The sequence below is a fragment of the Salvia miltiorrhiza genome, unplaced genomic scaffold (genome assembly GCF_028751815.1).
Source record: "Salvia miltiorrhiza cultivar Shanhuang (shh) unplaced genomic scaffold, IMPLAD_Smil_shh original_scaffold_217, whole genome shotgun sequence".
Classification (NCBI taxonomy): Eukaryota; Viridiplantae; Streptophyta; class Magnoliopsida; order Lamiales; family Lamiaceae; genus Salvia; species Salvia miltiorrhiza.
In genome coordinates, this window is record NW_026651503.1 from 140,535 (window position 1) to 156,634 (window position 16,100).

The 16,100-nt window shown below is 33.7% G+C and overlaps 2 protein-coding genes and 1 non-coding gene across 3 annotated transcripts; 2 read left to right on the forward strand and 1 right to left on the reverse strand.

Moving 5' to 3' along the window:
* Positions 1-466: 466 nt before the first annotated feature.
* LOC131003462 (U-box domain-containing protein 5-like) lies at positions 467-5,752 on the forward strand. Its single transcript, XM_057929935.1, has 6 exons — positions 467-1,147; positions 1,989-2,077; positions 2,501-2,686; positions 3,091-3,198; positions 3,489-4,570; positions 4,751-5,752. The coding sequence occupies exons 2-6, from the start codon at positions 2,024-2,026 to the stop codon at positions 5,487-5,489; spliced, it is 2,169 nt and encodes a 722-aa protein (XP_057785918.1). The 5' UTR covers positions 467-1,147; positions 1,989-2,023; the 3' UTR covers positions 5,490-5,752.
* A 96-nt stretch (positions 5,753-5,848) lies between these two features.
* On the forward strand, positions 5,849-5,922 carry TRNAN-GUU (transfer RNA asparagine (anticodon GUU)). The gene has a single exon. It is a non-coding gene; the product is annotated as a tRNA-Asn (tRNA).
* A 1,017-nt stretch (positions 5,923-6,939) lies between these two features.
* LOC131003464 (tubby-like F-box protein 5) lies at positions 6,940-10,728 on the reverse strand. The gene is made up of 5 exons (XM_057929936.1): positions 10,370-10,728; positions 9,429-9,801; positions 9,249-9,336; positions 7,910-8,039; positions 6,940-7,827 (listed from the first exon to the last, which is right to left on the reverse strand). Exons 2-5 carry the CDS (start codon positions 9,774-9,776, stop codon positions 7,155-7,157), a joined length of 1,239 nt encoding a protein of 412 aa, XP_057785919.1. The 5' UTR covers positions 9,777-9,801; positions 10,370-10,728; the 3' UTR covers positions 6,940-7,154.
* Positions 10,729-16,100: the final 5,372 nt, after the last annotated feature.

Consider the following 16,100-nt stretch of genomic DNA (forward strand, 5'->3'; position numbering starts at 1 on the left):
TAATGTACCTTCATAGTGTACTACACATTGTAGAGACGCATACACTTTTTAATTGTATAATTTTCCATTCCATTTTTTAATTATGAATTTTTAAAATCATTACTTTTTATTATCATTTGTTCTTAAAATTCAATATTTATTTTAATCTACAATTGCATTTAAAATAAAGATAAAATATAAATGGAAATTATTTTAGTATTTTTTATAAATTCAATTAATGTATGATTTTTTAATGTAATTTTAGTTTTTAATTAATGTAGGATTGAATTTGAATTTTAAATGAAATTTATTTTGTTAATTTAATATTTAATTTAATTTAATTTAATTTAAAAGCACAATAAATATAAAGATAAAATAAAAAAAGTAAAGAGTCCGAATGCTGCAGATAGCCCACTGAGAAGAAGAGACTAAAAATAATGTGGTCCATTTAAAATCTTCTCAAAGAGCTCTCGACTAATCTTAAAACATCTTATAAACTTTAAAAATTTAAGAAAAGTTGATGGTTGACTGCTTCCACAACTTCAACCACCATTGCTACTCCCACAGTTCACCAAATTATCTTCTCGTCACGCCCAAATTCATAAACACCAAAAAAGCTAACAATTATAATAAAGAGACAATCTTTCTTCGTGGTTCCTGCTTTTGAGTTTTGACCACAATTAAGTGACTGATGCTTTAATTCCAAGAGCCCACTCTCTCTCTCTCTCTCTCTGCATTCATTAAGAGAAAGCAAGGCGACCCACATCATCATGTTCGGTTCTGCCTTTTGGATTGGGTTCTGATTTGAAGGGTCGAATTGGATTGCCATGAAAAATTTGTTTGGTGGGCGCCTTAATTGTGGTTCAAGCACCTCAACCAAAAGGGTTTAGGCGTTGTGCAGCTGCCTTTTCAGTTTGATGTACACATCCACGACCTTAAGATTGTAATCTTGAGATAAAGTTGGCATCTTTTTTTCCATTTGGGAATAAAGATACATACGTGTAGTTCCAGTTTGTACTGTTCTTACTCTTCTGGGCCGATTCCGGATAGAGAAAAAGCCGGCCTCAAGCATCATATTCCACTGCTCAAAGATATTCTGCTGCGGCTTCAAGAAAATTTGTGGCGAAAGGATTCTTTTTTTTTGTGTGTGGCATGAACATCATAGGGGGTAAGGGATTTCCATGTATTACATTTGATCTCTGAAATTCATTCTTTACGAATTTCGGTTTTGATTACTCTGTTTTCCGTTTGCTGTTGCTTTACATGGAGTTTTTAGTTTGTAGATGACCGCTTCAGTGTCATTTAATTCATATCTGATGCATTTTGATCTATTGGGAGGAGAAAAACAATTATCTACAATGTGTTAGGTTGGAAGAAAATGTTTTGTGATCAAATTTCTTAATATGTAGTAATGGTTTATTGTAATTATGAGATATCTACATGTTGGTAAAAATCTTGTGGTTGTATAAGTTCAAAATCAGATTTGTCAGATGCTGTAGTTTCTTATGCAAGTAGTTATTAATATAGGATATCACGGAGTTCAAAGAAATTTTGTTATTCTTGATGTCGAAACAAACAGTGCTAAGATTATGTGATTCAAGTGGAACGAGAAGCAAACACTTTCGAGTATATACATTCTTAAGATACAGACTGTATTCTTGGTTGCTAGACTAGCTGTAATATGGGAAAGGTTGAAGAATTACAAGTGATGCATGGAAAATGCATTTTAATTTGACATGCTAGTGACTTATACCTTGCTAAATATGTAGATTTACACTTGGGTCATTGAATCAGGTTAGTTACTCTGGGACAAGTCGAGTTGGAAATTGATGATTTTTTTTCCCCACATGAATTGCTCTGTAGAAAAATTTGTACTTTATATGGTTCATAAATGGAAATGTGATGTTATGACTTATATGAATGTTTGTGTAATCTTATTAGTACTATATTTGAGAGGTTAATTGGCTGGTAGTCGCATGTTGGGATTTAATTATGTCCTTTTTGGGCAGCTGAAGGTTTCTAATCTGGGAAAGTTGTTTCCTCAATGGGAAATCATGCCGAAATTATTGAAGGACTGCCACCAACTCAGACCATCAAGGTATAACTACTACCCTCTAGCTCTAGTCCCTTTTTATATTTCTAGATAGGGTGTTTAATGTATGTCCTGGAAGAGGCTACTCAAACCTCGGAATTTCTCAGAGTTTTTTAAATTATAATTTGTATTCTACAATTTCTTTCTTTCATTCGGTCTTGAAAGGACACTTTGATGTTTCAACAAGAATAGTGAAAGTATACCCCATTTTTGGCCGAGGTTGCTGTTTCAACAAAAATCTTTCCTTATCAGTAAAAAGTGTTATGTTTATGCTTCTATCAAATTTCAAATGGTCCATCCGTCAAGTGTTTTTACATCATAATCATATATGTTATTTCAAATTCGAGGTAGTTCATCTACAATAAGTTAAGGGGCTCTTCATTTATCAAATTCTTTGTTTAAGAACTCGAGATATAAATATGATTGCAGGTACACGCTCAAATGTGTTCAGAACTATATAAGGTGGTCGTCCGAGTTTCAAAGAATTTTCCAGAAATAGAATCAGCCCGCCCTCGATGCTCTTCAGGAATAGAGGCACTTTGCTTGTTAAACAATGGTATTGTCAAAGCCAAGTCTCTGCTGCAGCACTGTAGTGAGTCGAGTGTACTTTATCTGGTACGTATCTCTCTCTGCTTCAGTTAGGCGTATGATGGAGCTTATATTTATCCTATTGATATGAAATTCTTGCTTTTTTCCTCAAGATGTGATGGTGTGTATGCCGTCACATTCTTCAAGGTGCATGAGTATGAATATGAATAATTCATAAGATGTTCTTGAAGTGAAGTGGCAAAATGAGAAATCATGTGATGTTCAAATAACTTAATGATCTGATGGTTTTATCCTCTCGTGCCCATAAATGTGGAATCTTGGTATATAAAGTACAACCGTAGGATTGTAAGATATATGTCTTGCCAGCCTGACCTGCATCATGCTGCAGCACATAACATGCTACAGAAATTTCTTTTTCTGTATGTAATCTCTATTTTGTATTAACTTTCAATATTCATTAAATTCTTTAGGCACTTACCGGAGAGGCAATATTGTCCAGATGTAAAAAATCGAGAAATTTATTGGAGCAGAGTCTCTGCCAAATTCAATCTATGGTCCCAGTGATGTTGGCTGCAAAGGTGAGGAATCAAGACATTTATGCTATAAAGAATTCTCTGTGTGTTCGAAGTAGTGTTATCTCCTCTTAGAAATAAACAATGTGTAATATTCATTATAAGTGGTTTACACATTTCACTTTGTAGAGTAAAGAAATAATATAGAAGATCATCTTAAACAACTGCCTGTGTCTTCTCAAATAAGTCTTTCGTTTTTCTTCACTAAATAATGATAAGACACATCATTTTCCTTATTGCAATTTTACATAGTACTGCTGATGAAGTCTTATGTTCTCTCCGTTATTTTCCATCAGATTTCTGGAATAATTGCTGATCTCAGGAGTGCAGCTTTCTATTTGGATCCATCTGAAGAGGAAGCTGGACGGGTTCTGCGGGAATTGCTTCACAGATATGGCTCGACGGTTGATTCAACAGAGGAAGCTGCACTTGCTGCTATTCACACTGTTTCCTCCTGTCTTCGTATTTCATCACAAAAGGCTCTACTGATTGAGAAAAGATCCCTCAAAAGGTTGCTTGACAAATTTGGCGAAAATGAACCAAGCAAGAGGAAGATCTTGATATTCTTCCTCAATCTTCTGAAAAAATATGGAAAGGTTATAGCAGAAACGCAAAAGGACGACGCTTCATCAGAGCGTGGTAATCCTTTCCAGATTACAAACCCATATCTTTTAACAGATGATGTGGATCTCCGTGCAGATTATAGGTCTAATGAAGCTCATATCGACATTTTAAGCAGGCCCGTGCCACCCGAGGAATTCATATGCCCTCTATCATCGAGGTTAATGTATGACCCTGTCGTCATTGCATCAGGGCAAACTTATGAAAGGATGTGGATCCAAAAGTGGTTCGATGCAGGTCACGATACGTGCCCCAAGACTAATGTAAAGCTGCCTAATTTGTCTTTCACATCAAATACCACTATGAAGGATCTAATTATCAAGTGGTCTGCAATGCATAGTGTGTCTGTTCCCGACCCAAAAATGCAAGAGGGACTTCTTATGTCTTGGGATTCCATCACTTCCGTTGCTAGTCTGACCAATTCCATGAATGATCTAAATCTTCCACTGGATTACAGCAATGTGTCAATCGAATCTAGTCACAGTTCAGAACACTTGAGCACCAAGATCAGTGACGAAGTGAGACTTGATTGGGTATTTCTATCGAAATTCAGTACACTTCCCTGGGATTCTCAGTGCAATGCAGTTGAGGGTGTCAAGAATCTACTGATACACAATGAGCAATCTTGGTCGGGTATCCCGTCAAGAAAGTTTGTCCAACTAATTCTTGGATTTTTGAAGGACGCCCACGACCTTCATGACATGGAAGCGCAGATGACAGGATGTTTGCTATTGTATGAGGTGGTGCAGAAGCAGGGGTAATTATAATTCTACTTGAATCTGGAGTACTGTTTCTTGTGTTCACACAATTAGAGTATTTCAGTTCTATACTATTAATTGATGCCATTAAAGCCTTAACTTTTCATTTCAGTCATGAAGCACTCATTAGTTGAGATAGTTGCAGCTGGTAATCTACTTTTGTCTTTGTGGCATTACAGAAACAGTGTTTCGTATGTGAAGGAAGACGAGTATGGTCTGTTAGCATCGCTTCTTGATACAGAGGTCTCTAAGCAAGCTCTCTCCATATTGGGGGAGCTGTCTAACCACCAACAATGTGGTCAGCAAATTGCTGCTTCGGGTGCTCTCGTTGGCATCTTTAACATACTCGACAGCCAGATTCAGGAACTGCTGGAACCAGCCTTGAAGATACTGAGCAATTTGTCTTCACACGGTGATGTTGGTTCTTTCATCATTCCTTCAAAATTGATTCCCAAACTAATCCCACTTTTCGAAGACGATAGTTTGGCAAGTTACTGCATAGCCATTCTGAAGAACTTGTGTGACAACAATCAAGAGGCTAGAGTTGCTGTTGCTGACACAGATGGTTGTATTGCTGCAATCGCCAGACTACTTGAGAGAGACGATCGAGAAGACCAAGAGCACGCAGTCTCGATACTCCTTATGCTGTGCTCACAGCGTGTTGAATTCTGTCAGTTGGTCATGGAGGAGGGCGTTATCCCCGGCCTTTGCAGCATCTCTCTCAATGGGAACAAAGGAGCAATGGTGAGGGCCACGGAACTGCTGCGGATTCTGAAAAAGGATACTGCTGGAGAAAACTCTGGAAACGAAGATGCTAGTAAAGACGCTACGCCACAATGGAATGATAGAAATCCTCCTAAAGCATCAGGATTTTTGGGGAAACTTTTCACCAAATCAAGTGCAAAGAAGAAGAAATAGAACAACTCAAATAAGGTAGTGTATCGGAATATGGCTTGTTCATATCTTTAGCTGTTGAAGTAGATTGAGAATTGAAGATATTAGTCTGATATGATATAGTTAGCTGGTGATTAGTATTTCATTTAATACTATTTTCGTAGAAGGTTTTTGATCCAAGACGGCCAACTGTGGTCATAGATAGGTTTGTATAGCATTTTCTGGTTATGTTGATTTGGTGCACACATTTCATGAGGGTTTTTAATTCTATATTAATCCTTATGAAACTAGCTGTGAATTAATTCCTTCATTTTTATTCCTTTTTCTTAATTCCATATCATTTCAACGTATAAAAACGAAAAATGTTGATTAATTAACAATTAGCTGGAATAGCTCAGTTGGTTAGAGCGTGTGGCTGTTAACCACAAGGTCGAAGGTTCAACCCCTTCTTCTAGCGACTTTTAAATTTTTTTTGGCAAAAACTTCAAACTCTTGTATTTAAATTTTATAAATTTTTTTTGGCAAAAACTTCAAACTCTTGTATTTAAATTTTATTTATTAATTATGAACTTCTAATTTTTTTTTTGAAAAAACTTCAATCTCTCATATTTAAATTTTATTATTAATTATGACTTTTAAATTTTTTTTGGCAAAAACTTCAAACTCTTGTATTTAAATTTTATTTATTAATTATGAACTTCTAATTTTTTTTTTGAAAAAACTTCAATCTCTCATATTTAAATTTTATTATTAATTATGAATAATTCTTAATTAGGGTTGTCATATCTAATTACCCCTAATAATATTCTTTGCATCTAATTTTAATTATTTTCTTTGAAAAACTTTCAATTTGTTGTATTTAAATTTTATTTATTAATTATGAATAATTCTATTTCTTTGAAAAACCTTCAATTTGTTGTATTTAAATTTTATTTATTAATTATGAATCATTCTTTATTAGGTTATCATATCTAATTAGTGCTAATAGTTTATCACATTTAATTTCATTTTTATAGTTAATTTTCATTATTTTTAGCATTTAATTTTAATATTTTAGTTAATAATTAATTAGTTCGGTTGATTATTCCATACTTGTGTATCACTTTTGATTTTTTCCCTTCAGTTTCAGTTTTTTGTATTTCAATTTATTTTGTAATTGTAAATTAGGGTTGACTATATCTAATGTCTGTTTTTAATAATATAAGTGAGACACATAAAATATTAAAAGAGAGGACCCTAACCCTTTATTTTGTACTATTATTCATCACTTTTAAGAATTTTCACATGGATACCAGATTAATTTCCGATATAGATTTCCCAATAAATTTCAATCTTTCAACTAAATTCGCCAAAGAACCGAATATAACCAATGTTTTTGCCATAAAGATAGATCATTTCATACCAAGTTGCAGCTGCAATTTTCAATTGTATATTTAAGTTGCATAACATTTACCCATATTTAGAAGATACTCCATAAAAGGGTGAATCATCAAATCTTTGATATGACTAAACATGGTATATACATGGAAGCTAGTTCTCGCAACATTCATAACAAATTTTATATCCCAAATCATAGTTTCATCTGAGCTTCTAAGTTACTATAAGCTACTACCTGCACAGTAAAGGCTCTCGATAAACATAGTCTCATCCCTCCGGAAGCTAGACGATGATCTTGATGTACATAATCCATCATTCACAGGCCGGTTTGGTGTCGAAGCTGCTCAAGCAGATTGCAAAAGCTTGAAATGCAGAAAGGGGGTAGCGATAATCCATTGTAAAAATGTCTTTCCCAATCTTCCCGAACTGCAAAATTACCTTGTCCTGTTCTGCAGCAGGAATATTTAGCGAAGGGTCGATAGCAGCCACAAGCTGGAAGTTTTTAACAGATGCTACTGTTACACGGCCTTTGAAATTCAGGCACCAGCATTGTAAGTGTTCGTGCCACCTTGGGGCCTTGTTTTTCAGAACGAGCGCCTCTCCACAATGTGGCGTTGGTCCCGGTGAAGTTGTGAGGTTTGGGGAGCTGAAAGATATAGCCGGTTCCTTTTCTTTCGAAATCCTTAGTGCCGGAGACTTGTCATCACTATACTGAGGAAATGATGTCGGGGTTGGGGCAACGCCCCCCTCCTGAATAGAAGAGACTGGAATCGAGAGCATTGTGCAATGCATTCTTCTAGGGCCTCTTGTGCGGAGAACGTTGAGTTCATAGGAAATGGTGGCCACACTGTAGTTATAAGCAGGTAATTTGGGAGAAACTTGCTTAGCATTAAATCTTCGACTGTGCCGACTCCTATGCTGAATTGCAGCATCATTTGGAGATTGGCTATCATATATGGTAAACTTGGTGCCCAGGAAATTAGATCTGATCACAGAAATACAATCTTGTTAGATTAGAAGAAAGTAATAGATTCAGATGAAAATGGTGTATGAGATGGCGTGCCTACCTAAGTTTTCCAACATAAGTGTTGCTGGCTCGAGAAAAATCATCAGCCACCAGAGAAATTAAGAAATCTGTGCTTGTCGCCCTCCTCATCTTTCTGGCTGTCAGCAATAATTTATCGCTCTCATCTTCAGCTGCCAATTTAGATTCATTAATCAGCAGAAGGCATCCCAGCGACTAACAATACACTATCTAATTGAATTGCTGAAGCGATTAAACTCATCCACAAAAGGATCCAAATTATTACGTGTAAATAAAGGAAACATATATTTCAAGAACCCAGAGACAAATGGCCTTTATTTTGTCCTTCTTAACCCAGATTCATCCTATTTGAAGACAGTATGAACATCATTCAAGTTCACTAAAACATAGCTGAGCTGTATCAACTTTAAATGTTTGATTTATTTCCCATAACCCTGATTATTCTCCAATAAGTCTGCGAATGTGATTCCATCCTCGTAGCAATCTACTTATGGAAAGTAACAATAATAAGTCGGAACATATAATTTATATTAGAGGCAATTACTTCGGCATGAAAGGAACAATAATAAGTAGGGAGAAAACACCCTTTACAGTCATTTTTGGATTTAGGTAAATTACATGCTTCACCTGGAATACCCTTGCGGAAGATTACAACTGATGCACTCTAGATGCCTTTTATTCCACATTGTAGTTAAGAAACATGTACATGCATTTTTACACGATGGTTATCATAAGCAAAAGCAATCACACAATGGTGTACCTTCACTATTTAAATACCAAGTAGATTATCAGAAGGAAAACACTTTACGGTTTACATAGCAGAAGTTTGAAACAAGCAGATATACCCTGTTTGCATCCCCGTGCAAACTATTCTTGATTTCATATTATTTCTCTGGAGCTTGTTCACTCATGTTGCTCAGATGCATTATTCTATGCATAGTGGAGAGGCAGTGAGTTCAGAAAGTGATTTCCATACTGTTGTAGGTCAATGTGGGAAAAGAGGATGAATTATGATGAACTTTGCAGATTGGATTTAAACCATGGAGCAACAGGCATGGAAGTGGCCTAAAGAACAAGGCAATTCCCGGATGAGACAATTGTTTTGTATATGTAGATGGAGGACACATATTTCATAAGAGACCACTTAAAAGACCTATTACAAAACTACAAAAGTAAGCCAAAATATTAATTTCCAAGCCGAGCATGTAAAATGCATTGATGTATAAATACATAGTTTATTAATCAACATTGTTAAGTCCTGATGCATAAACAATTAAGCCTTTTGAAGATAAAAGTATGTAGTTTGGGAAATCATAGAAACAATGCAAAACCAAATTATCTAAGTGAATAAAACAACTTACATGGGGTCAGGCCAAAACACAGACGATAGGTAGAGGTTGCTCTATCCCTCTTGATAAAGCATTGGACTGGAGCATCTCGAGGTCCCGGCTTGAAGCAATAAAATGAACCACATAAGATTAGGTAGATAAAAATCATCCTCAGAAACAGGTCTACTACTAAGACAGACTGCACAAAAATACCTGCTTTAATGAAATGGGGAATGTCAATCTCCCACATTCCTCGGGGGTTTTAACAATTTCCTTGGTAACATCCCTCCAAGATCTACACACTGATGCACAAGAAACAACAACCGCCCTAGCAGGCCAAGCAGTCTCACTCTCCTCAACCCTCCTAATGATATCCAAAAGCAATTCTGGTGGTAAATTTGCCCACTGCCCTTGCTCTATCGGCTCCGAAAGAATTACATCAGGGGCTACAAAAGACCTCGTATGGCTGCGCCAGTGCTTCACCTCAATCCCTCTCCTAGACATGCTGCCAATCCCATCTCTCATCTCCTTCAGCTCCCTTACAATGCTCTTGAATGACATCTTGAGCGATATCCACAATCGTTATCTTCAATGAAATATGGCAAGTCATAGGCAATCAGAAAACACTAAATAACTTCTTCGATTCACAAAAGCACCAGATAGACTATATCTTCTTAGTACAAACAGAATCCCAATTATTTCATTTAGCTCTAATTCATTTTATCAGTCTTCCTTACGGATCTGAGACAATTATTTCAAGCTCAAATCCCAAAAGCACATAAATTGCTAAAGAATCTGTATTGAAGAAGTTTCAAAGAGAGATACACAAACACAAATAATATTTTTCCACCTTATGAATCAGTGGACCTACAGATTAAAAGGCGAAATTCCAATTAAAAAAGAAAGACGAATAATATTTATTTAAGTGTGCATTCATTAAGCTACAAAATAGAATTTTTAAACCTCTAATTTCCGAATTCTACAGATTCACGAGCGTCCGATCAAATACTTGTTTAAACCCAAACTTCAATCTTGAAATTATTATAGAATACTAACAAAAATCAAGAACTAAACCCACAGTGCAAAAAGAAAACAGAAAAGCAAGGGGGAATCTTCCAAAATTCCAGAAAATAAATTGAAGCATTCACACAAACCTGGAGAATAAATTAAGAATCAAATCGAAGAGACCAAATTCGTTGAGAACGCATAAATCGGACGAAAGCAGATTCAGATCCATAGGAATGTGAATACCCAAACCTAATCATCGTCCCTAATTCTCAGGTTTAAGCTATACATAGCTGAGCCGCAGTCTCCGCTGTGTTAACGAAAATAAAAGCAAATTGTGATCACGAGCTCAGAGAAGACAGGAAATAACAGCTGCTTTCACAATAGTGAGCGGAAGCATGCCCTGCTTTCTATGCACACCTTTAAATATGTGGTTCTCTCTCTAGATAACTATATTTATATTTATATTTATATTTATATTTATATTATATACTTTCCTCTGTATCCCAAACCAAAGTATGATGATGAGAATTGGATATGTATAATTTTTTTTTTTTGACTTGGGAGAGTTGGGGAAGGAGAGCACTGGAGTTTGAGTCTGAGACTTCATTGTTCACACACAGGAGGTCGCACCTTTGGTATCCCTTTCGGGACTGAATATGTATAAATTAAAACGTAAAGAAAGAGACTTATCAAAATTAATTTGTTAAATAAAATTACTTCGTTAAATAATTTATTAAATATTTTTTTTATAAATACTTCATTCGTCTCAACTTTTAATATTCATATTTCTATTTTAGTTCGTCCTAGATTTTGGTATTCATTTCTATCTGATGTAAAAGTTGGTGAAACTCGTATTCCACTCACAATATATCCAACCATTTTATTAAAGTATATGTGAATTTCAAATGAATACTAAAAATTGGGATGAACAAAGTATTAAATATAAACGAGATTAAAAATAGTAAAAGACTAAATGTTTGTTAATAAAATAGAAACATCACACTAAACACATTTATTACAAATAGTTTGATTCATTTTATTTTTCACACGAACTTTGAGAATTGTCCAAAAATACACAAATTTTGATTCATTTTTTTTTTTCACAAACTTTGAGAATTGTCTAAAAGTTCAATCATATTCGTGATTTCAGGGGCTACTTAGGGCGAACTGCTACTGTCGGCATGACAAACATGATTTTCATACATCAATCTATCATGAATTGTTGTCATTTTCCTTCGTATTTTGCTTGTGAATGAGTGTTTGTGCCCTAGTATTGAGGTTTAAAATTATTTGATGCTTGGTTGTAGTTTTAGTGTGATTTCAAATAAAATCAAGGAAAAATTGGGGAAATATGAATGCATGTGGTCGAAGTACAATTCGTTAGGAGTCTGTGAACACAAACGACAATCGAATCAGAGATCGGATGAAGGAGGACGAAGCCGAGCAAGTCGACTGCGCAGGGCGCCCACGGTCGCCCTGCGATCGTAGGTGGGACCGTTACCATTGACGTTCAATCCAGGGGCACCCACGGTCCGCCTCACGATCGTGGGCATGACCGCAAGTGCACATGTGGAATTGCTATATGTGGATATCTAACAACGATGTCACGACAATGGACATCTAACAACGATGTCAGCGACTTCGGGAAGGAAGGGGGGTGGGTGGGTGAGGGGGATGGGAGGGGAGGGGTTGACGAATTTAGGGTTCTTGTGTGTGTGTTTCATGAAAGAAACGACATCTTATAAGCTATAAATAAAATTATGTCGTTTCTCTCATCGGTCAGTCTTGCCATACTGAATTTTCCGGTGTCCATGTCAGCTTTAAATTGAAAAAAATGTCACGACGAAAATATTAAGAACGAATGTTGAAGTGATGGATTAATTTACAATGTCGTGGGGAACATCCGAAAATTCGATAAATTTATAGGCAATTAATCATTATATTTATTTGTTTAATGAATTGTGAGTATTACACATATTGAAGTGCTTGATACAAACGCACATCAAATTTCGCAGCGCACAAATCAATTAATGTGATTGTATATGTATTACATTCATTTATTTAATGAAGAGTTAAAGTTCAACTTCATTATTGGCTCTAAAATATTGGTTAATTTTTAAAAACGTTGACAATAAAATATTATCAATATTCAATTAACTCTAATTACAGTTCGCAGAGAACTCAAACCCAATACTTTTTATCTTAGACATTAATTCATTTTCACTTGGGCAAAATACGCACGCAATCCGCGTAATAATTAAACTCTAACAATAGCGCTCGTAATGATTAAATGCAATACATTGAATTCTCAAATTTCCATTTCAATATTACAAATTAATTATGTCCTCCAATTAATACGTAGAACTCCTTTCTGTTTCGCCCTTATCAACCCCATGCTTCTTGGATCATATTATCCAAATAAGATGTTGTGCATAATTTTTGATGATAATATTTGGACTCTTATGCTTTTCCAGAATAAATTATTGGACCACTACACAATATCTCAAAAGTGTTCATCCATCATTATTTCACTCGTATGGGTCTGCATTACTAAAAGTACTCTATGACTGTTGCTTGATTTTTTATTTTTATTTTTCACTTTTTGAGCATTGCAACAAACGCCAGATTCTTTCTTTAAATACTATTTTGTGGGAAATTATTTTAATTTAGTTAGAACCCTTGGATCCGAATGATTGTCTTTTACCATTATAAGACCTTCTATGATGATTATTATTATTATTATTATTATTATTATTATTATTATTATTATTATTATTATTATTATTATTATTATTATTATGCAACAATATATAACTGAGTAGCAAATGAATTAATTTTGTATGAACATTGATCGATTTAATAGTGCAAGAATTACATATGAGAAGTAAGTCGCACTACACAAAAAGCATTGAGGGATTTTAATAGTTAACATTTTCAGTAAAAAGTACTCACTACTCAAATGAAGTCATCCAAACTCTAAAGAGCAAACTAAATTGAGGTATTTACATAAAATAAATATAAATATTTTAGAATTTGATAATAGTACGTAAAATACTTAAGTACAGACTCTTTAAGCAATATGATACTATAAAGTTTGAGCTCCGGATTAATCCAATTACAACTACTCTCTTTATAAAAAATCAAATTGTGTATGACATTAGAGAATATGTTTAAGACTCAAATTTCATAATCATATTATTATTATTATTATTAGTTTACGTGTGTTTTGACCCTCATTTTTCATTTGCTTAAGATTGAAACTTTTATTAACAAAAGGAAATGTTGGAGAGGAACAATTGTAGGGAGAATCTGATGCTCAGCCCATAGTAAAAATCTAAATATTGAAACATTAAAAATGCGCACGTTGAAAACTAGGTGTGTTTGTATATACTAATATATTAATATTAATTCTGTCATTATTTCTACTGAGCTGTATCTCCTATACATGCCACGATTATTCCAAATTTCCTTCATTTTCCTATATATATGCTTCATACAACCTGGAATTATTATTATTTTTATTTCTTCAACAACCTTTTTTGTGACCACAACTTCCGAATAGTCGATTTTCTGAAATGATTAACCCTTTATTTGTCCTTTTATGTTTAAATGGGATATGTGGTACAAAAACTTTCTTAATGTTTAGGCAGAGCTAGGAATGTGCTTCCTCTAAATATCCTTTTGTTTTTTCCCCCATTCGTGAATAAAATAACTAGTCTATTGACTCTATTGATTTGCTGGATCTACCCTAATATCATCCTAAAACCACATTCGCATGTCTCAAATTAGGGTTATTTTTAGAGTTAGTTGTCGGAAAAATCATTGTTGTTTCTACACTTATTTACAGATTCCATAAATCACCGTTGTCCGATGTACAACTACATTATGATCACCTACAAATCAGTTAAATGATTTTTAAAAATTATTTATTTAACTTATTTTTTAAAATAAAAATAAGATATACTTATTTGAGTGTATTATCCACATTGTAGTTATTTTCTTGTAATTTTTTTTGTAACATTTTTTTTAAACATAAAATAAAAATAAAGAATGTAATTCTTTTTAAAAAATAGGTACAATATAGACAATACATTAAAATAATTAAATTTTATTTTTATTAAATAATAAATTAAATAAATCAAAATTTTCCTTATTAATTTAATTTGTGGCTACAAAAATTAACAGATACAATATAAACAATACAATAAATAATTAAATTTTATTTTTATTGAATAATAAATTAAATAAATTTAAATTTTGTTCATTAATTTAATTTGTGGGTGGCCACAATATGACTACATAGGTCTATTGATAAAAAAGAACAATAAATCTATGCAGCCACATTGTGGTCACCCGAAAATTATATAATAGAATTTTTTTGACTTATTTAATTTATTTTTAAAAATAAAAATAGGATTTGATTATTTTATTCTATCTTCTGCATGGAGTACTTTTTTTTTACATTTTTTTATTTTGTTTTTTTTAATAAAAATAAAAAAATTACAAAAAGATTATAAAAATAACTATAATATAAAAGATACAATAAAATAACTAAATCTTATTTTTATTTTAAAGAATAAATTAAATAAATTGTTACAGTATTTTTTATTTAAATAATTTATAGGAGGCCACAACGTGGCTGTTTAGAGCATCTCCAGCGCAAGGTTGGAGAGCCAGATCGGGCCGAGCAATTGGCGTGTCACACGCGCTGGAGTGCCGCCGCGGTGTGTGCTGGGCGCTTTGCCTGGTGCCGGGACGCGCCTATTTAATAAAAAAAATTAAAATGAAACTTGCTTTATCATACTTCCCAATGGTTTCTTCTTCACTCTTCACTTTGGGGCTGCTATTGTGTATATGATGAAAAATGAAAATGGCGGTGGGTTGGGGAAGAAAGAAAAGAAAGGAAATGGCGGCTCGGGTGGGTAAAAAAGTAGGTTTTTTTTTTTGTTTTTTGATTTTAATTTTAATTATTGTAATGCTTTTAATTTTAAAAGTCTATATTTTATTTTAATTAATGTAATATTGAATTTTTAATTTTAATAAAATATCTAATTTTAAAATAAAAAAATAAATATAAAATTATTAAATGAAAATAATAATTTTAGCGCATCTTATAGCGCCTCTCCACGGGGGATGGTTGTATAACCGAGCCTCAATTCGACTCGGAAGCTATAAAATGAGGACACTGTAGAAAGCATTGGTTGTATCAGAAGTCCCACTTTCTTCGATAATCAAAATTGCTACTAGTTTTTTATTTGGGTCTTAAAAAAATGCTACCTAGTTTCGCTATCCAAAGAAACGTTCAAATTTCATGGTAAAGTTTGAGCATCTCTATGCCGACAAAGCAACATGATGTATGCTATTTGTGCGTTTTAATTAAAGTATATAGTACTATGCATTTAAGAGGTCTATTGAATCAATGTAAATCAAATAAAATTTAAACTGTTTAATTCTTTTAAATTCTGAAGTGAAGTCTTGGAAAGAGTCGACATAGACACATACAGACACATGTATCTTAATATAATTGTATATATTTATGCCATAGCCATACATGAATTGAAAATGTAGAAAATTGAAGTACTTTTGTCGAAGCAAGCACGGTGCATGTAGTGTCTCTTTCGACAGAGATAAGGTTATGGATAGAGTTATGGTCGTACTTTTAATTCAATTCTTATTAGATTCCAACTAACATTAATTATTACATTACATAGGCCTATAGATATCTGCTTTTGTTGCTGCCCAAAAATACAAAACCATTACTGTGTTTTTAATTTGATTTTTTTTCCCACTTCCAGACACGCCTCAGCATCATTCCCACTCCCCTAAAACAAGGGAATATCGCATATGCTCATTCATGTATGGGAATTTTAATATTAT